Below are 22,253 nucleotides of genomic sequence, written 5' to 3'. Positions count from 1 at the left end.
GTCAAGTCAACCTAGAGGCCCCAGAATTCTACTTTTTCCTACAGGTTAATAATATTCAATCATATGGGCCTAGGATAGTTTAATATCTTTGTCATTTTTAGTAGTATGAAACAAAACAAGTTGTAGATATCTTTGGGGTTTATTGATTTCATTTATTTTGAATGAATGTATGTATGTAATCATATGGTAAATGGCTTGCTAGCTTGTTTTAACTAGGTATTTAGATAATTCCAAACTACTTCAAGAAAAAGATCCTTTCAAAACACCCCTATCATTGGCAATGTACCTGCTCACCCATGAGCCTTGCTGAAGATAGGCAGTGAGGGTAATGACTTTTCCATGCCTGCTAACACAACTTCCATTTGGAAGTCCATGGATCAAGAAATACTTTCACATTTCAAGTCTTCCTGAATGGCTGTTCTAATAGTAAACAAAGCATAATTCAGAGGAGAGAACAAAGGAAGTCATTTAATAATGATTTAGGGTCAATTTAATCAAGAAAATCTAAGTGTTTATGCCCTAGTAAAAAAAGTTTCAAAATATATTATGCAACAACTAATAAAACTGCACAATGAAATAAAACACAATTATCATTGAGTATTTTAATAAGCCTCTCAATAATTGATAGAACAAATACACAAAGATATCATCAAAGATACTGAAGGGATGAGTGAAATTATCAACCAAACGGACTTGATTCACATTTATAGACTGTTGAATGCAATAGCAGATTATATAATCTTTTCAAGCTCCCATGAAGCATAAACCAAAGAAAAGGGCAATACACTGCCCCATAAATCAGCCTCTCTAAATTTAAAAGGATCCAGATGCTAAGAACTATGTTCTCTGACCATGCCAGAACTAAATTAGAAATGGATAACAGAATGGTCGCTGAAAAATCCCCCAAAATTTCTAATGAAATAACACACTCCTAAATAATCCATGGGTCAAAGAGAAAACCAATATAGAAGATATTTTGAGCTTAATAACGATATATAATACATCAAAATGTATCTGATAACACTAAGTCACTGAACGGGAAACGTGACACTACAGACGAGCTACAACTCAATTTTATCTCCACCTGTGGAGCTGAAAGAAGGAAAGCAAATGATGTCAAAGTAGGCAGAAAAAATAAAGACGTGAGTAGAAGAAGCAAAAGGGAGGGAAGAATCAGGGAGGGAGGGCGAAACAATAGATCATTTATGAACACAGAGGAAATAACAAAGGAAACAGAAAAAAACTATTGAGACCATCAATGAAATAGAAAAAGTGGTGTTTGAAATCAATTAACACCAATAAACTAGAAAGATCTAGAGAAACACAAAAGAGGCTCAAGTAATAAGGATAAAAAATAAAAGAGCTCTCATGTCTAAAGACTCAACCAATGTGAAAAAAAATATGGAAACATTAGCAACTTTACACTTCTAAGTTTGACAACTTCTGTAAAATTTGGGGAATTCTTTGAGTAACCCAAATTACCAAGACTCACTCAAGAAACAATAGCCCTAAGGCTGCCAAAGAGGAGTAACATGTTGTCACAGCACTATAAGGAAGTAAACTCTAAGCTACTACCATCATAAACAAAGCCTAGCAGGCACACAAAGAAAAAGTCTACATAAAATTATCTAGAATTGAACACTTCTCACCTCACATTCTGAGCACATCATTATTGCAATATTAAATAAAGATAAATACATTAGAAGGAAAAAGAACCAACCAAAATCCCTTATGAACACAGGAAAAATTTCCTAATCAAACTTTTCTCAAATAAAATTTGAAATATAATACAAAATATATTATAACTAGTAAATCTCATCTCAGGGGCTAATATAAATTAGAAAATCAATTCATGTGTTTCAGTATATTATGAAACTAAAAAAAATGCATAATTGTCTCAGTACATAGGAAAGGAGCAGTAATGCAACATCCAACATGAATTCCTCAAAAACTCAGCAAGCCAAACACAGAGAAGGTCCTTCTTGGAAGGATGAACAACTTGCTTTCTGACATGACACTTAATGGCACAACACTGCATGTCTTCCTGGTATTAAGACCCAGAAAATGATGCATTATCTTAGCACCGCACTCATGTTTGCACTGGAGGTAATGATCAACACACAATCAGGAAAAACAAAGAATCACAAAGTATCCAAATAGAGGGGAAGAGTTAAAGTTGTTGCATTTCCAAAGCACTCAACAGTCAATGCAAAAAACTGTCCCAGAATGTTTGTAAAGGTGCTATAATTATTAAATGTATCAATGTTAGTATCCCAAGATACAAGGTCCGTACATAACACTCAATTGTATTTCTACATATTATTGGTGAACAATTAGACATTGAAATTTTTTAAAGTGCCATTTACAATGGTATTGATCAACAATATAAAATATTGACATAAAAATCTGACAAATCTGAACACCGCAGACAATAAACTATTGTTCAGAAGACTGTAGAACAGTTTAAATAAGTGGAGAGAAATACATCTTGAATGAGAAGACTCGATTCCATTGAGATGGCGATTCTCTCTGAATTCTATTGTAGATTAAATCCAATCACACATGGAAGCCCAGGCATCTTTTTGTATTAGTGACAAATTTAATCAGTAACAAGCTAATTCTGGACTCCATACGAAAAATTCTAATGGCCTAGTGCAGTTCAACTTTAAAAAAAAATGGAAGTCCAAAAATTGTGATTCAAATTTTACTATAAAGCAATTTTAAGTCAAACAATGTGCAATTGGTATAAAGATAGAAGAAAAACCAGAACTGTCTAGAATAGAATGTTAAGAAAATTTTCAGTTGCTACGTTAAAAGCACGATCCACAAAAGAATAAATTGACAAGTTGCACTTCATCAACATAAAAAGGTCTGTCATTCATAAAGACAGTATTATAATGAAAAAACAGCCATAGACAAGCTGGAAATATTTGCAAAGTATTTATTCAGTAAAGGATTTTGCATAAAAATGTAAGTATCTTTCAAAACTCATTTAAAAGATATAATTCAAAAAATACAGGTACAAGGTTTAAGCAAATACTTTACTTAGGCAGATCTATGGATATATGCTTGAAGAGATAGCTCATCATGAGAACTTATGTCTAGCATGTACAAGGTCCTGGCTTCTGACATTACCAAAGGAGGAAGAAGAGCTAGAGACACAGGAAGGGAGAAAGTGCCAAAAAGCAGCCAAAGGAAAGAAAGATTTTCAATATCATTAATCCTCAGTGAAATTAAAACTAAAACTACTACAAAGAGAACTATCAGACACCACATATAATAAATAAACTTTAAGAATACACTTCCCCAACCAACAGATTGGGAAAAGATCTTTACCAATCCTATATCTGATAGAGGCCTAATATCTAATATATACAAAGAACTCAAGAAATAAAACTCCAGAGAGCCAAATAACCCTATTAAAAATGGGGTACAGAGCTAAACAAAGAATTCTCAGCGGAGGAATATGGAATGGCTGAGGAGCACCTAAACAAATGTTCAACATCCTTAGTCATCAGGGAAATGCAAATCAAAGCAACCCTGAGATTCTACCTCACACCAGTCAGAATGGCTAAGATCAAAAACTCAGATGATAACAGATACTGTTGAGGATGTGGAGAAAGAGGAACACTCCGCCATTGTTGGTGGGATTGCAAGCTGGTACAATAATTCTGGCAGTTCCTCGGAAAATCGGACATAGTACTACCCGAGGACCCAGCTATAACACTTCTGGTCATATATCCAAAAGATGTCCCAACATATAACAAGGACACATGCTCTACTATGTTCATAGAAGCCTTCTTTATAATAGCCAGAAACTGGAAAGAACCCAGATGTCCTTCAACAGAGGAATGCATACAGAAAATGTGGTACATTTACAATGGAGTACAACTCAGTTATTAAAAACAATGACTTCATGAAATTCATAGGCAAATGGATGGAACTAGAAAATATCATACTCAGTGAGGTAACCCAATCGCAAAAGAACACATATGGTATGCACTCACTGATAAGTAGATATTAGCCCCAAAGTTTAGAATACCCAAGATACAATTCACAGACTACATGAAGCTCAAGAAGAAGGAAGACCAAAATACAGATGCTTCAGTCCTTCTTAGAAGAGAGAACAAAAATACTCACAGGAGGAAATATAGAGGCAAAGTGTGAAGCACAGACTAAAGGAAAGGCCATCCAGAGACTGCCCCACCTGGGGATCCAGAGCATATATACACAGTCACCAAACTGAGACAATATTCTGATGCCAAGAGGTGCATGCTGACAGAAGCCTGATATAGCTATCTCCTGAGAGGTTCCGCCAGAGAATGCTAATGCTTGCAGCCAACCACTGAACTGAGAATTGGGTCCCCATTGGAGGAGTTAGAGAAAGGATTGAAGGAGCTGAGGGGGTTTGCAACCCCATAAGAAGAACAATATCAACCAACCAGACACACCAGAGATCTCAGGGACTAAACCACCATCCCAAGAGTACACAGGGATAGACCTATGGCTCCATCTGCATATGTAGTAGAGGATGGCATTGTCCGGCATCAATGGGAGGAGAGGCCCATGCCCCTGTCAAGGCTAGATGTCCCAGTGTAGGGGAATGTCAGGGCGGGGAGGTGGGAGGGAGTAGGTGCATGGGTTGGGGAGCACCCTCATAGAAGCAGGGCTAGATAGCGGGTTTCTGGAGAGGTAACCAGGAATTGGGATAACATTTGAAATGTAAATTTTAAAAATCCAAAAAAGAAAAAATTATACCTCCCTATAAAATAAAAGCATACATTCATGCAAAGACATGTGTGTGGGGGGTTAGTTTGAATAATAATGAATCATAGGCTCATATATTTTAATATTTAGTCATCAGGGAGTAGCACTATTAAATATTAGAAAGTGTAGCCTTGTTGGGGATAGACTGAGTTTTCAATCACTCACACCAGAACCAGATTCTCACTTCCTATTGTTAAAGATATAATTCTCAACAACTGCTCCAGCATCTGACTGTACACTGTCATGCTTCCTGCCATGATAATGATGGATCAAACCTCTGAAACTGTAAGGGAGCCCTCAATTAAATGCTTTTTCTATGTCAGTTACCCTGATCATTGTGGTTTTTCACAGCAATAGAACAGTGACTAAGACAGAAGTTGCTACCAGGGACTGGGGTATTGCTGTGGCAGGCCTGACCATGCTATTAAAGGAACATGGAAGACTTTGGAACTTTGGACTAGGAAAGTGGCTAGAATCTTTAGGTGAGGATTAAAGGACTATCCTAGCTAGTAGGAACATAAAGACAATGGTACTAAAGGCAATGTGGGCTATGAGAGCTCATCTCAAGAAGTTTCAGAGGTGAAGAATAATAGTAATTGATCTAAAGGTCATTTTTATGATATTTGGGCAAAGAATGGGACCTTGTCCTAAAAATCTACCTGAAACTAAAGTGAAGACTTTTAGATTAATGGGATTGGCAGAGGAGATTTCAAGACAGCCTAATATTGAATATGTCATATGGTTATTAGTGGCTACTCTTTTGCAGATCTAAAATGAAAAGGAGCAAGCTGAGGAAGGAAAAATTCAAAATGTACAGTTTGAGGAGGAAAAGGAAAACCAGGAACACTAGGAAATGTAATGGAGCTAAAGTTCATGCTCAAGGAAGCAAGAGTTTTAAAGAAAAGACTATGCTAAATAGAATAAAGGGAGTCCTGACTCAGGGCAAGACCCCACACAGCTATGCTTCCAACTTGTAAAAAAGAATTAAAGAAAAGATTAAGCAGTGGAGGAAACCATTAAAAACAGAAAGCTGATGAAAATGTATTCAAAAAAAGAAGCCAAGTTTCAGCCTTTGCAATCAGGGAACTTGGCAGCTTTAGCCACATGGGTCTAGATTGAGGATTAAGAATACAAAAAGAAGTTGTTAAAGCTAAAGAAAGCCAGGACATTAAGGACAGATATGTATCAGGAGTGTCCCTGCTTGGAGGCTTAGAGAGGCCATTGCATGAAGCTGTGAAGGTGAAGCCTAGAATATTTACAGACCTCAAGATGTTGCAGATGCAAAAAAAGTCATGGGATACCTTCCAAGGAGAGCTACTAACAGATATATAACTAGCTCAAGAGAGGGATGTATGTTCTAGTCAACAAAGCTGAAACAGAGATACAAAGAACACACTGATGTCAGACAAAGAAATGCTGAATTTGAAGATTGTTCTGCTAGTATTGGGTCATGGTTTATTCCAGTAGTTCCTCACTATGCTCCTTTTCCTCCCCTTTGAACTGTTAATGTAATACATATTCTATGCCATTATATATTTGAAGTATAGATTTTCTTTTTTCATTTTTATTTTCACAGGATTTACAGTTAAGACAATATCATGAGTCTCAGAAGAGAGTTTGAATCTTGAACCTTTAAAGTGTTGAGATTGAACAACTATGGGGACTTTTGAAGTTAGACTAAATGCAATTTGCACTATGACACGACTACAAGCCTATGGGGTCCAGGTAGTGGAATGTGGTGATTTGAATAAGAATAGATAGCTCTGTAGGTTCATATATTTGAATGATTAATCACAGGGAGTAGTATTATTTAAAAAGATTATAAGGATTAGGAGGTTGACCTTCTGGAAGAAATGTGTCACTGGGGGTTGGCTTTGAGATTTCAAAAGCCCATGCCAAGACCAGACATACAAGTTCACATTCTCTCTCCCCTCTCTTCCTCTCTCTTCCCCTCTCTTCTCTCCTCTCCTCTCGAATTCTTCTTCTTCTTCTTCTTCTTCTTCTTCTTCTTCTTCTTCTTCTTCTTCTTCTTCTTCTTCTTCTTCTTCTTCCTTCTCTCTCTCTCTCTCTCTCTCTCTCTCTCTCTCTCTCTCTCTCTCTCTCTCTCTCTGCCTACAAATCAAGATGTAGTTCTCAGTTACTGACCCCCCATGTCTGCCTAAATGTCATGATGCTTCCTGCCATGATAATAATATATACTAAACCTCTAAAACTGTAAGAAACCCCCCCACTTATATGCTTTCTTTTACAACAGATGCCTTAATCATTGTGTATCTTTACAACAATAGACCAGTGAACAAGTCAATCCCTAACAGCACTATATGTATTGTCTAGACTTGAAGTATCCATCTGTAAGTGTGATTTACTTGTACTGTTGAATATTCCTCCTCAGAAAACAAATTATTTTTATTTTTAAGATACCTATATGTGAATAAAGCCATACAAAAGAAAATGAAGAATATATACTGAAGTGTTCAGTTGATGGAAATCACCAGAAGATAGTAATCAGCAACAGGGACTATGCTTATTACTTGTTTATTGTGATAAACACCATGATCAAAAGCAACTTGGAGGGGGAAGATTTATTTCATCTTATACTTCCAGGTCATACTCTATCACTGACAGAAGTCAGATGGGAATTCAAGGCAGGAACCTAAAGGTAGAAGCAGAACCTAGGGAACACTGCTTATGATTCATTTTCTGGCTTGCTCACTAACACATGCTCAGCTAGTTTTCTTAGACAACTAGGGCCAACCTGCTGAGAAATGCCACTGCCCATGTGGGGTCAGTTCTCCCATACTTACCTTAATCAAGATAAACTCTCACACTCATGGCCAAGCCAATCTGACAGAGGCAATATTTCAACTGAGGTTCCCTCATTACTCCTAACTCTAGATTGTGTCACTTCACAATAAAATTAACCAGAATACTGCCAAGAAGAGCATATCATCAGTTGTCTAAAGAATTATAAAGATCAGAGAGAAGTAAGTGAAATATAAAGGGGTATAAGGGCACTGTGTGTGGTGGACATGTTTACCATCTTCATTGAAACTTTGACTCATCAATGTATACATATGTCAAACTCAATGTGTACACTTAAGTATGTTGTATTGTTGTATGTCAAAGCTCACTAACACTGTCAATTTTTAATAAAGAATAGAAGTGATAATCAAAGCATTGCTGGGCCAGTGATAGGACTTAGTGGGTGAAGGCTCTTATCATCCACCCTGATGACTTAAGTTAGATTCCCTGTATAATAGAGGAAGAACTGAGTCATACAATTGTAGTCTGACCTCTACATGCACACTGTGCGACAAACACACATCCACATACAAAATTAACAAATGTAATAAATTAGCTCTTGGCTCTATCTAACATCTGATAAATGGTGATACCTAGTCCTCATTCTGGAATTCTGAGCCAGGCCCACAGAGATGGGTACAATGTGGTGTGGGTTCTCAAAGACTTCTCAGTGTGACTATGGAGTGAAACAACTGAATATGTTACAACAAACAGATTGGTTTTGAGAAACATGGAATTAAAATTAAAGATGGCAAATAGTACAGGGACTTAATATTCAAACAGAACTAAAATCTTCCAAACAAAAGGGAAAAAAAATCATAGCCTCCTTCTCTGTGCATCCTAAACAGAGATTTCTTAAATGTGGGAGTCAGCTTTGGTGTGTTCTACCTTTCTGTGTCCTACTTTTGTGTGTGCTTTTGTTTTGTTTTGTTTTGTTTTTCACTTAGTCTTGGCATCTTTTCCCATAGCAACCTCCCATATCAATGCCTTTACCCTCTGTAAACATTCTGCATAGGAAAGTCATGAAAGTCTGATGATGCCTCCTAGACTGTTGGCAGAGTTTTCCTCACATTGGTCAGCAACCAGTGACAGTAATTAAATGGGGTGGGACCTGATTTAAAAGTGTAGAGAATATTCTAGGGATAGAGCACCAAAGAGGTCCACAAGCTGATGTGACATCTATCTGAGAAAAAAAACTTAAGGGCTAGTTGAAGCAGCCCCATAGACAGGACTTCCTTTCAAGACTGCTACTGTACCACCTGCCCATAGCCTGCTCCAGCGAAGGTGAGCATATGGAGCTCAAAAGATGTTTAGTAGGATAAGATGCATGGGACAGACAGTGTTCACTATATTATACATAGAAAGGTAAAGGTATGCCATGCTGTGACCTAAGCAAACCTGAAAATTATAGCTATTTCTAATTATTTTACTATTTGTTTGTTTGTCTGCTTTGAGACAAGGTCTCAATATGAAACCTTAGCTAGGCTGGAACTCACTGTATAGACAGGGCTGGTCCTCTAAGAGAGATCCAGCTGTTTGTGCCTCTGCCTCCCAAGTACCTCGCCACACTATTTAACTCTCAAGTTATTCACCATTTGATCACAGACTCCATTCCCACAAAGCTTCCCAGTATATGAACTGGAGTTTCTACAGGAAGTTTTACCAGTGCTTTCCCTGACTATTCTGCTGCCTGCCAGAGACTCCACCCAAGGCAAGTGAAGCTTCGGTGGTCCTCTGGTGAAACAGTGTTTGCCCCTAATCATGCATGCTGAGAAATAATGGGTGCAGTGCAGCAAGAGGACTGGACAGCTGTAGCTCTTGTAGAAGATCACCATAGTTCTCTAGGCCATGGAAGATTGGATTTTTGTCAGTGCCTCTTTCTCCACATTTAGGCAATTAGACAAGAAGAGCCAAAGGAAGCCAGCCAGAAGTAGGTAGGAGGCTCAACCAGAAATGACTCCTCAGGTGTCATTGTTCATGCTAGAAGCTTCCAGAGAAGGGTAGGAATGAGATTCAGGTCAGCACTTACAGGCTGTTAAGAAAGTGAATCAATCAATCACGAATAATGCAAAGCTCCATGAGGAATTCAAGATGGTATGAGATTTGGGGAGGGGATAGAAGTCAAAAAAGTCCTAGGGAAGGCCTAGAGCCAGGAAGGGAAAATAAGAGGAGTCACCATTCCCCCACAGACATGACCCATGACACAATGGAATAGTGGTAAGAAACAAAAAAATAATGGAAATGTGAAGTAGGGTCATCCTGCAGCAGGCTGTGCAGTCAACATAATGTAAGCTACTTCCTACTGCTGGAGTCAGACAGAGCACGGCATACTGTCTAAGGTCAAGGACACTAGCAAGAAATAGGTTTGGGGAAGGACAAGGAGTTCTGAGACAGTCATGTTGATCTTCAGGTGAGAAACAGGTCCCCATGTTGTCTATGGTAGGAGGAAGAAGCATCAGTAAAATAGCTAGGGCTCTGGGTCCAGAGCTTTAAGAACAAGATTTAGAAAAAAAAACAAGGCTATGACAGTCATTGGTATGTGCTACAATATAAGAGTAATGTAAATGACTATGCCTTCCTGCTTCTAAAAACCCACCTTTTCCTGGGTTCTGACAACCCACCATCACTAAGCGCAAATAACATGTGCATCTACATTGTTTATCAAACATCTTTAAGTGTTTCCATCCGACTGTGTAACAGGCATACGTCAGGAAGAATGTGTCCAAAGAAGTCTGCGGTCAAGCATCAGATTGAACAGTTACCATCCCTATCATGGTAACCATTGTCCTACATGGAGTCCTTCAGAAGCCTGACAGTCACACTGTGCAATCCATACAATCTTGTGCAGAAAGTTCCCAAGAGGACTCACCACAAACTACATGTTTCCTTCCTGGGCGCAGCTTCGTGGGAATCCATCATCCTCTTTGTACAGAGTCTAGCTACTACAAAGGACACCATGTGTCAGTGGACAAGCCATGAAGACCTCTCACTTGGGATGTGATGGAGCTAAATAAAGAGAAGGCTCTCACTCCAGCTGACAGAGGCCCCAGAGGCCATCCAACAGAACCAGGCTCAAGTGCGTGAACTAACATCTCCATCTTTAATTGTTGCTTTCTTTCTCTGACACAGACTGTGAAGGGCTCACCAATGCAGCCTGCTCATCACTGTCTAGATTGATCTACCTTCAGTCCAATCTTTGACCGATCTATTTTCTACACGGGGCATTGAAGACTCATTAATGAACCAGATCTGGCTGTGTCCTCCATGAACTCACAGTTTGCTCATCTAACGGTTCACTCCTTTTCACATGTCCTTGTGACTTAATCAATCAATTAAAACATAAAACTATCTCTGTTTGCCAGTGTCTCACAGTAGAACCCAGAGTCACTGAATCTCCCAGAGAGGTTCACAAGTTCAGAAACCAACTGTCTCTTCTCAAAAGCAAAACCGAACAACAAACAAACAAATACAACAACAACAAAACAGGATTGTAAAATGCAACAAAACTCACTAGTAAACAAGTAGATATATTAAGAAAACCACCACACAAAGAACACAAACAAAAACACGTGTCCTTGAATGTTTACCCCGAATCAAGGAAAAGAAAAATACATAAAGCAGTTAAATATAGAACGATGGTGGCATACTTGTAAACCCAGTTCTGGGGAGGCAGAGGCAGATGGATTCCTAGGGCTCACTGCCCAGCAGCCTAACATGAGTGCTGAGCTCCAAGCTAATACAAAACCCTGCTTCAAAAAAAAAAAAAAGAAAGAAAGAAAATCAAGGTGGATGGCATTTGAGAAACAATCCCTGATATTGGCCTCTGGCCTTCACATATATATGCACATATACACTTATACACACATGGACACACACATGGACACACACACACACACAGGTTGAGGTTGGAAAGTGAGTTTTTATCAAATGCCTGACCCCTTGATTCTTCAAATTTTTCCCCCTTATTTTACTACTAGTCACAATGTACAAAGAACAGCAACTATTTGTGGCTCTATGTTTGGTCAGCCTGAATTCTATAGTGCTTAAAAAGCTACAACCCTGCAGGAAGGAGAGAGCTTTTTGGCCCACTTTGGGACCACACTTAAACAAGAGATAACACCCTCAATGTGGCTGGCCCTGTAGCTAACCTGACATGTCGTTTAGAAAGCATCGCCGTCATTAACCATATGCTACATCGGGATTTGGGGTCATGACTTTATCGGAGTCTCTACCTTTGGAATGAAGTCTTCAAGAATGACCATATGCTGAGGCTAGAGGTCAGCCGAAGAGCGTCCCCGCTGTCATGTATGCATGAGCCCTGCTGATTGGCTTTTCAGAAGATTCTGACTACAAGCGCTGGATCTTTGCCAAAGCCATTAGCCCCAAGATGTCACTGACAGACTGAGCTTTAGAGCTAGCTGATCTTCCTAAAGAATTCTCCAGCAGGAACATGGAGCTGCTCCAGGGATGAAAGCGCCTGCCATGAAAGCCTGAGTTCAGATTCCCGAGAAAATCACAGAAAGTCTGGGTGGTCATGGAAGCTCACTTTGTAGTTCCTGACTCAGATCCCTAGAGCAAGCTGACTAGACAGAGAGCCCTGGGTTTGACTGAGTGATCCTTCCTCAGTGAATAAGGTGGAAGGGTCATTGTGGTTTATGCCCAACATCAACTTCAGGCCTTCACACACACACACACACGCCCATACTCACCTACACTGGCAAAAATGTGTACACGCACAAAAAAATCAGGGATAAAAGAACCCCACCAACAACATATAATGTCTATATGACTGTGAGAAATTGATTCAACTCCTGCAACTTCTGTCTCCCTGACTATGAAACAGGAATGATGAGGAGAGCTGCCAGCAGGGCTACTGGTGAGCAGTAGCGGGGTCAACAAGGGAGAAGTGATTGACAAGTACCCGACATGTCCAAGTGATCAGAAACGGGGGCTGCTGCCCTGTGCCTTTCAAGAAAAAGAGACTTCCTGGAAAAAGAAGCTAGACAGAAGGGAGTAGAGGCTCCCTAAATCCCCTACCTTCTGAAGAAAGATACGTTTATGTCAAGGTTCTTAGATCAATGTGTTCTTTCTGGCCGGCCAAGGTGAGCGTGTAGTCTCTGTGGTGCTGCAGAGACCTGCTCCTGTGGGTGATCTGTGTTGGCTCTACAGTTCCCCATCCTACGCCTGTCTCCTGCTGACTCTAAGCTCTGGGTTCAAGTTTCCTCCAAAATACCCGGGTGCCTAAGAGGGGGAAGTAGCCCCAAAGCACCTCCTACTGTGGTCTCTGCAGTTAAGATCAGCCCTGAAGAGGGAGTCAGGCTGGAGAGACAGACACAGACCGAACCAACATCCTGGGGATAGGTAGGGAGGCAGAAGAAGGAAGTGAAGTCTTTAAAATGTAAAGCAGGCCAGTTTCTGAAGCCTGGCTACAGAGAAACACTGGCTATTCACTGCGACGGAGTCATCAAAACCGTAAAACCGGCACCAGACATTTGACTTCTGGGACACATGGAATGCGTCCTTTCACTGGAACAAAGGACACGGGGCTTTGAAGAGCCTGCATAGAGGCAGCAAAGCCCAGAGAATCAAAACTTGCTGGGGATCAATGAAGCCTCAAGCCGGTTCTGAAGAGCAGGGTGGGGTGGTCGCATCCCTCTTCTAATTACCAAGACAGTCATGGAACCGCCCCGAGGGAAATGAGCAGCCACTGCAGGGCCCTGGCTGGCCCATGAGACGGGGAACTCATAGGATAAGAATCCACAGAGGAAAGCCATCAGCAGTGGGCCCAGCAAGCAGCTAGTGTGTGGTGCTAGCTGCCATTGTTAACAACAGCCACCCAAAGTGGATCTCAGCCATATTAGCCCTGTGCTAATGAAGAAATACACATCATAAAAGAAGAAATTACCCACATAATAAACCCTGGATCCTCCAGAACGGAGTCATTAGAAATTGATCAGCTAATTTAGTAGCAGCTAAAGGCCGCGTTCCCCCACTGAAGGCAAAACCAAGAAACACTTACATGCCTGTTTCATTGAAACAACATGTGGAGATCACACAGGCTGCCTTGGCTCTGCTTCCTGAAAGAGCCTGTGGGCAGAAGGCTCTTCAGAAAAGCTGGGATCATGTGACAATAGGTCACTCTGTGCCACAGCTTCAGTATAGGCTGGCAGGGTGGTATTTCTGATGAGTAACATCTCACTGTCCCATTCACCCCTGAGGCCAAACGAGTGGTGTGGCCAGACCTAAATGCACTGCCTTCTAACTTTTCTTGGATGAGTGTATTACGTATACACATACACAGACCACACACACATGCACAAACGCACACACACTCAAATACACCTATACATTTGCATGGGCGTACAAATGTCATAACCATATATGTATATTCCCACATATTTATACATACATACATGTGTCTGTACACTCATGTGCATATACACATGCACATATATTATTCCTACACATACAGCCTCCCAACTATACTAATGTGCACTATAAATACATACATACTCATATGCATATATTCACATACAACTCACATATCCACACATAGAATGCAGTTCACACACATCCATACTAAATCACATGTATGAACAACTCACACATACATGCTCATACATACATTCACAAATGTACATTCACATATTCATACTCACAAACCTACAGGTACTCTCACAATAAACACCTGTACATGTATAGACATCTGTAAATATCGACTCTCATGAATATAGACATACATTAACACTCATATGCACACAATTCATATACATACATATACATACATATGTACTACATACTCCCATACATAAAGCTTCTCAAACATATGTATGTGCATGCATTTAAGCCATTCCATTGTCACATATGTACACTCTTAGAAACATATACACTCCTGCTCACACTCAGACACACTCACATAACACTCTTACACACTTGTAATATTCTGCACGAGACAGGGCCTCTATTCTCTCCCAATTCCTTTGCCCTGCCATATGTATTTATTTTATAGCTTGATCCAGGCTGCCAGGCCTGGCTCCTAAGGGACTGTCTGCCTTGCCTCATCCCCTTTACATAAAGTATGAAACCCTTCTCTGATGTTGACAGTCTCATCGACTCAGGTCTCGACTCCTCTGCTCGGTCCCATTAAGCATCTCGGCAGGCCAAGTCCAGTTCTCTGACCTCTTGCCTTGGCAAAATGGAAAAACAGGATCCATTTCAGCTCCCCAAATCAGGATTGGACTTGAAAGCATTGTTCTGAGCTTTCTCCTGGGATAGGGGTCAGGGTTGGCCACACCCATCACCACTCTGGGACTCTTACCTCATTCACGAAGACCCAGTGGCTGTCCTTGGAAGCCAAGTTGGTCTCCACAGCCTGCAAAGAGAGACAGAATATAAGTGAACAGGAGCAAGGCAGAAACCAGCAGACACACGGGATCATTGCTGAGATATGTTTTTATAAATACTTTTTTTTCCCAAGAAATTATTCCTCACAGAACATGCCGAACCCCTGGGGCCCACTCTGGATCACTAGAGACACCATCTGCTCTCCCATGTTCTTCTGCACCAGCCCAGAGCAAGGATAGAGGCCCTAGTCCTGCAGGCGCCACGGGCCACAGGTACAGGCATAGCCTCCCTTCCCCGAGAAGGCATGTAAATTCCTTTCCAAAGGAGCACTTTAGGGTAGCATTCATCATCACACAAAACTACAGAGTGAGGGAACTAATGCTGGATTCATGGCAGCTCACCCAGCTGTGCTGGGCAACACCAGGAAAATGGAAGACAGTGGCTGAACTCTGGGGCTGCTTTTCACTCATGGTTTAGGATCTACGGAAGTGGATTCCTTGCAGTTATAGAGGAGGGGCCCATTTCCACAATTCCAGCTTTGTCACAGCGCTTGCCACTCGTGTGTAAATGGCCGCCAGTTTATTACTCCTCATTGTCTATTTTCTCTGCCAGGTTAGGTGAGGACCCCACAAGGTAAAGATGAGAGCCGTGTCCCAGAACTTTGCTCTGCGACAACACACAGTAAGCATTCAATAACATAGCTTACGTGTGAATAAGTGGTAGGCAGCGGCAGAGGAAATCCTTGTTTTGTTTGCATACTTTAAACTCGTTTGCTTGTGTGTTGTTTTGTTTGGGTGGGGGGTCCTTTTATATAAGAACAGAGAAAAGGCCAGTCTAAAACCCACCGTGTACCCAAGCCTCGAACTCCTGATCCTCCTGCATCCAACCCCCAAGGGCTGGGATTACACACATGCACCACAATGCCTGGCTCCTTTGTATGTATTTATGGGTGCTTTCTCACTCCTTGCATTGGAAAAGCCAGCAGGCTGAAAGAATTGGAAGGGATTGATGGCTTGCAAGCATGTCCTGTAAGAACGCTCACGGCGAGCATGTGCCAAGAGCTTGCTGAGCACCGGGCATCGTGCCAACCCATCTATGAACCTGGGAAAGAGCTTTCCGATTTACTCCTTTCCTTCTTACGTTTTTTTCACATTTTGGTAATGTAATTTTTATTACTCTTTTGATTTAAAAAATATAGGCAAATTAAGATACTTAATTAAAATCTCTCCATAATACTTTCTCGTTTTAAAACAACGTGCCCACGGACTAAAAATTCCCCATTTATTCACCCAGATTCATCCACTGGAAATTGAAGTGGCCCCTTACAGAAGCTTCTATAGTCATATCATGCAAACACATATCTACACATGCATATCAGACAGATGTTTTTAATTAAAATCACATTGGGAAGTGCATATCAGGTAAAAATTCTCATCGCTAACTTATTGATATATCAGATTTACATTTTCTTATCTGTAAGTACAGAAGTAATTGTTCTTAACAAGGAGGTGTAATGGTTGGTGTCAGAGCATCAGGCCTTTGTGGTGAGGAGGTACCCACCACACTATCAGAGCACAGAGCTCTGTCGGGCTGTACTCCATGGGAACAACAAATTGGATTGGGGAACACAGTAGATGATGAGAAGAGAGATCATAAAGTGCCCAGGAGAATCCCAGCCCACCAGTCCTTACCAGACAAGATTGTAGGGCACTGAGCACAGGCACTGAGCTTTTCCCAGCCTGCTCATGCTGAAGAACATAGATAGACGTCTATAGCCTAAGAATGAGAGACTTCCAGGCTATGAAAAGATGAGCTGTAAAGAGTCTGAAAGAGAAGAAAATGACCCTGCCCACTATCGTTTGTCTAGTGAAGTCATGTATAAGATATAAATAACACCTGCCCCTCTCCTGTGAGCAAAGCTATGCAGCCCATGAGGCCAGAGAAGGTTCAGAGACTGAAGTCCAAAAATGTCCCAAGAAGTTCACAGATCACAAAGTTAGAAAGAAAGATGGTCATTTTAGTCCTCGAAAGGTCCATCTTCAATCCTCCTTTCATTCATATCTATCCTATATTCTTTGGCTATACGACCCTGACTCCATGAACATTATATCCCCTGGGATAAACAGATCCCTGCCCACCCCAGGAAGAAGGCTCTGAGGACTGGTCTATGCCTTTGGAAAGAAGTGAACCTCAGAGAGACCAAAGGCTTCTCTGTACAATGGTGCTGTATCTTGAAACACTTCCCATCCCGTTATGCAAGCCTGAAAAGCCAGGCTGTTTCCAAAGAAGCTTATAAGACCCAAGATACAGTATCTTAAGGACCCTGAATTACTAGTGTTGAAATGGAGACAGCCTTGGGGTAGGGTCTTGACTACCCAGCCTAGAATCTCTCTCTTCTCGATATGCAGACTACCACAGATGCCCTTGGATACCTAAGATGATGAGGATAAGGAAAAAGTACAGGAAGATGATCTAAATACTGTGAACACATCACTGGGTCCTTGCTGGACTCAATCTCTAACCTTTAAACATTCCTGCAATACTCATTGGTTACATCACCCTCTTAGGATATGACACAGATCTTGGAGGCTCCCCTAAGTTCCCAAAGGCTGCAACGTTAAAAAACTGAATCTCAACAGAGGCAGCTCAACAAGGTTGAACTCAAAGCAGACATGGCAGATGGGGAGATGAGATTTGAATACAGTACAGTAAAGACTAAAGACTTTCAGAAAAGCTTAGAGTGGGTTTGGGCATTGGTTCCACTCTTGGTATTGATCTAAGTGGGCCACCATCCCCCCAGTGATGGAAGGAAACACATTCTAGATCCTAGTCATGAAGGGGGACAGTTTAAGCCAACAGACACTTAAAGTAATAAGAAACTCTTTCTGGGCCAGGATGATGTGGGTGTCTAACCAAATAAAGAACTGGCTTGTGCAAGAGTCCAAGTTGCTCTTCGCAGCATCTAAGAGTAGATTTACAGTGAATTGCTTTAGTAGTCAGAGAAGATCGACACGGTGAAAGAAAAGTTTTTTTACCCTCAAGTAACTCAAGAAGAAATAGGCTGTCTCAGTAAGGTCCATTAGAAGTGCCCCCAGTGTTGTCAATGGCAACAGTGGCTTGGAAAATAAGTGGTGGCTTGGAGGGTGAGCATAGGTGAGACGCACAACTCGATGTTGAGCTGACATCCACTGTGATGATTCCCAAGTTAAACTGCATTTAAGGAGCCCCTAGAAAGTTTTCCAAACTGTAGGCTCTGGCCTTGGTACAGAGGGTTATAATTCGCTGAGAGCATCCACCTGCAAAAAGCCCCAGTCCTTTCCAAGATCCAGCTTGCACCTTGCCCCTGAGAACTGAGATCTCGCCCATAGAATCTGTAGCTCTTTGAAGGAACAGGTGCATTTTGCAGCTGAGAGGTGCAAGCTTTGCTAATGGCCGATTGTCAATTGCTGGGAGATCCTAGGGAGTGTGTGGGAGCATGGCTCCACTAAGAAGTCTTCTTACCTGGTATCGGACTCAGACGTGGAAGGTACTAGCAGAGAGAATTGATCAGAAAACTGCAGGGTGACTGGCCAACCTCCCTGTCCTACTTTCCCTCACCAATTAAGCATCAGCTAATTTGTTAAGCCTCTTTTTCCCACACAGAGATAAATAGCACTTGGATACAGCCTTTTTCCAAAGGGCGCAGCTCACGCAGAGACTGGCATAGGTGGTAAGAAGGAACAGATTGAACAAAGCCACACTGCCCTTCGCAATTACCAGAGAGCTGCCAGCTCTGTGGGATGAGCCTTACCAGCTCACAGACCAAAGGGGCAGGGTCCCTCCCAGCATAACTGGCTCCCCTTCTAAGTGCCGCCCTTCCCCTTCTTCTCCCGTATATGTCTGTAGCAGATAGAAACAAGTCACTCATAAAGCAAGTGTGGTAGAGGACCTTTGCTGCATGCTCCCTGGTGATCTGTGTCACCTCTCCAAGTACATTTTTGTAACCCAAAACACTTGAGTAACAACCATGCTGTGCTACTCTGCCCAAAACCCCTCATATCGTAGAGATGATATTTGATTACCCAGACCCCTGTGTGCTCATTCTCCACCACCAGCAGCCAAGACTCAGGCTGCCAGAGTATACCCAGCACTCATGATTACTTGGGCTTTACATCCCAACCAAGAACTGAGGGTACCACAGGTGCAGATCCCAGCTGTTATGCTCCCTGGTGGACCTGTCTCTGTGTCATCTGAGCTGTTTCCAGAATCCAGCTACCGAATGAGGTCACAATTATGTCACTTGGCACCCTTTGCTTCCTTGTTGCACATCTCTATGTACCTGCTTGGCTTTCTTGTTTGAATCCCTCCGGGAACACTCTTTTATTCAATGTCATCTGATCCCTCTCCTCAAATCCTGCTTCTGGGATCCCCACCTGAAATGAACAGCTTTAGGCTGGGGTAATGTTAAAAATTAAATGTCTTTACATGTCTGTTACTTCGCCAATCTAGAAAGGAGCTTGATACATGACCAGTCACTACTAAAGTCCTCCTTCCCTTCTGCTGTTTCTCCTGCCTTGTCACCATCCCAGGGTCTCCTCTAAGTGCACAATTCCTCAGTATCTTCTCCTCTACTAACATATGAGAACTGCTATCCATGCCTTGACATCTGTCTTAATGTCCTGAAACACATGACTCGACGAGGTGCTGTGTCTCTGTCATCATAGGGTCAAAGGGTGATTTAAAAAAAAAGAGTGTGTGCAGCTGTGAAACATGGTACGCGCTCTCCTTGTTCTATGTTCTCCAGGCCTCAGAAAAGCCCAGGACCTCCTTTCTCATGCCCAGCACAGGATTCTCCAGCCACATGGCACCGCGGGCATGTATAGAGAAGAGCCGGTTCAATCAGGTAAATGGACAGCAGCTCCTGTATCCTACAGGTTTGTGTCTGAGGTGGAGGAGAGATAGCATCATGCTGAGAGCAGAGACTAGTTCACCTCCATCAAGTAGGAAGTTGGTTATGTTTCTCCCCGGAACTGACAGCTGTGGTTGTTGGTACCATCCTTAAGATAAAGCAGAGACTTAAGTAACTACAGGAGTTCGTGGACCTAGCCAGGTCCAAGGTCTTGGTGAACACAGAGGGGCTGCTATTCTGGCCCAAAGCTTTGGCCTGATACAGGCGACCCTGCTACATTATCATGAATCCTGCAAGGTATCGTCAAACTGACTCTCTATGTACCTGATTTATGTGTCTTGTCAAGACCAGTGAACACAAAATTTGGAAAAAAATAAAGATGAGGAGATGGGGCTTCAGAGGGACCAAGTGTATAGTGTTCTACCCTTTTGATCAGAGAGAGGACGCAGGAGATGGTGCTAACAGAAAAATGGAATCGATGAAAAGAGTGACACAGATGACCAGTGAAAGGAAGCAGTGTGCAAGCACACTCATGTATGTGTAGACTGCATGGGCGTACGCGGTGACACCCACTGTCATCCTCTGGAAATGAAAGTATGCTGTTGTAAGTAGACCTCGGCTAATGTGAGCATAGAGCAAGCATTCTTCCCAAGCCTGGGAAAGTTAAGTGTGGATAGGAAGGGTTCTCCTTGCTCATAAGCAGCCACCTGCTATGAACCTCCAGTATCTTTTTCTGTGGCCAATGGCAACAACAGTACTGCAGGACAGAGCACACAGGACTTCAACATGTCATCCTGTGAGCCTCCTCAGAAAGGAGGAGTGAGTGAGTTCCATTCTGGCCACCCCAATAGAAAAAGAGACGGGGGCTAAGCTCCAGTTCGAAGCTCCCTAGTAGGCCCTGGGCAGTAGCAGGCCTCGTGCCTAGATTGAGGCTGGAGAGGGTTGGCTGCTGCCCCTTGACTACGAGCTGATGAGGTTCAATTCCATACGGAGGCAAGAGCATGTGGGTGACAAGCACACTGGGGATGCATCTGCAGCCTGGATAAGCTACTGTCCTTGGAGTGGCATGCAGAAGCAAGTGTGAGCATTTCAAAGGCCAGTGGGGCCAGCTAGTACGGCGCCTCCAGGATACTTCGGGACAATAACTCCACGACTTCAGACCCCATGGGGCTTGTTTATCCCCGTCCCCATCTATGTGCACCCAGATTTTTGTAAAGAGTAGTCAACAGAGAACGAATGTGAATGTTAGCCCCAGCCTGTGTGCCCCAAGCTCAGTCATACCGCTTCCCAGAAGGCCCAAACAATTACCTGAGAAAGTATATTATCCTGCAAACCTAGGCCAGGTCCTACAACAGTGGAATAAGGAAATGTTCTTTGTTTTTAATTTGTTTGTTTGTTTGTTTGTTTGTTTGTTTCCTTGCTTGCTTATTTCCTGTATTGAAACAAAACCATTATATGCAGTCCCCTGCCTTCATCCCCTGGGCTAATTTGTTCTCAAGAGCTCAAGGCCATTATTCCACCTGTGTTCTTAGTTGCGAGCCCATTTCTGTTATCTTGGCCTACAGGACTGGTAAATGGAGTGGAAAAAAACCTTCACACGGACGCTTTCCAGCTCCATCACTAAGGGTTTGTTTTACAAAGTACAAATGCCACTGATAATTTATGTGTGCGTTAATTGTTGGCCACTTATCTGGGCACCCCCCCTCCCAACACTGGCAGCCTGGGATAATGAAAGCTTGAGGGCAATTAGCATCTTTTAAAAACCTAACTCCACCACTTGAGAACATCCCCCCATGGAGTCTAAGGCCTGGCGCTCTCCCAAGGACAGACGTGGAGCTAACTTAAAGACTCCTGCTGCCCTTGCTACAATGTGCTACTTAGAAACACTTCTCCCTGTGCAATGTCATCCACCAAAAGCATCATCAACACTCAGGGATGGATGAGGGTGGATGACTTCATTGATGTTGGAGCCCATTTACATTTGGCTAATGGGGCCACCATGCGTTCTGAGTGTCAGAAGCTATGTCCAGAACAAGGAAACCTGAAGAGAACAGCTATTATACACTACCTGAAGTCACTGTGTTTCCCAGACTCTTGCAGTCTTTGGTAAAGAGTTGAAGACACCTCGGCTTAACTTAGGCTTGTCCACAGACCTTCTTTGGATCTCGTTTTTTTGGTAGAAAATGTCTAGCCTTGTTTCTTTTCAGCTGTGGCAATGAAACTCTCTGGCCAAAGCAAGTTGGGGGGAGGGTATAACTTGCTTAATTTATGCCTCCCTCTCTGAAAGCCAGCAGGACAGGAACCCAAGGCAGGAAACTAAAGCAGAAAACACTGTGGAATCTGCTGGGTGACTCACTCACAAGCTCAGGCTTACCACTTCATAGCTCAGAACCAGCTGCCCAGAGGATTGCCCACTGTGTCTGGGGGCCCTCCTACATCAGTTAACAATTAA

The 22,253-nt window shown here is 42.3% G+C and overlaps 1 protein-coding gene across 2 annotated transcripts in view; it reads right to left on the bottom strand.

Moving 5' to 3' along the window:
- The window catches only part of Grid1 (glutamate ionotropic receptor delta type subunit 1), a 753,495-nt gene that overhangs the window by 308,721 nt on the left and 422,521 nt on the right, over positions 1 to 22,253 (bottom strand). For both annotated transcript variants that reach the window (NM_024378.3, XM_087589197.1), the window contains 1 exon segment: positions 14,888 to 14,941. In NM_024378.3, the coding sequence (NP_077354.1) occupies positions 14,888 to 14,941 (54 nt within the window).

Source organism: Rattus norvegicus, chromosome 16 (genome assembly GCF_021556685.1).
Source record: "Rattus norvegicus strain SHRSP/BbbUtx chromosome 16, alternate assembly SHRSP_T2T, whole genome shotgun sequence".
In the NCBI taxonomy this organism is placed as follows: Eukaryota; Metazoa; Chordata; class Mammalia; order Rodentia; family Muridae; genus Rattus; species Rattus norvegicus.
The sequence above is the reverse complement of the archived record's forward strand: the minus strand, read 5'-3'. Positions and strand labels throughout refer to the sequence as shown.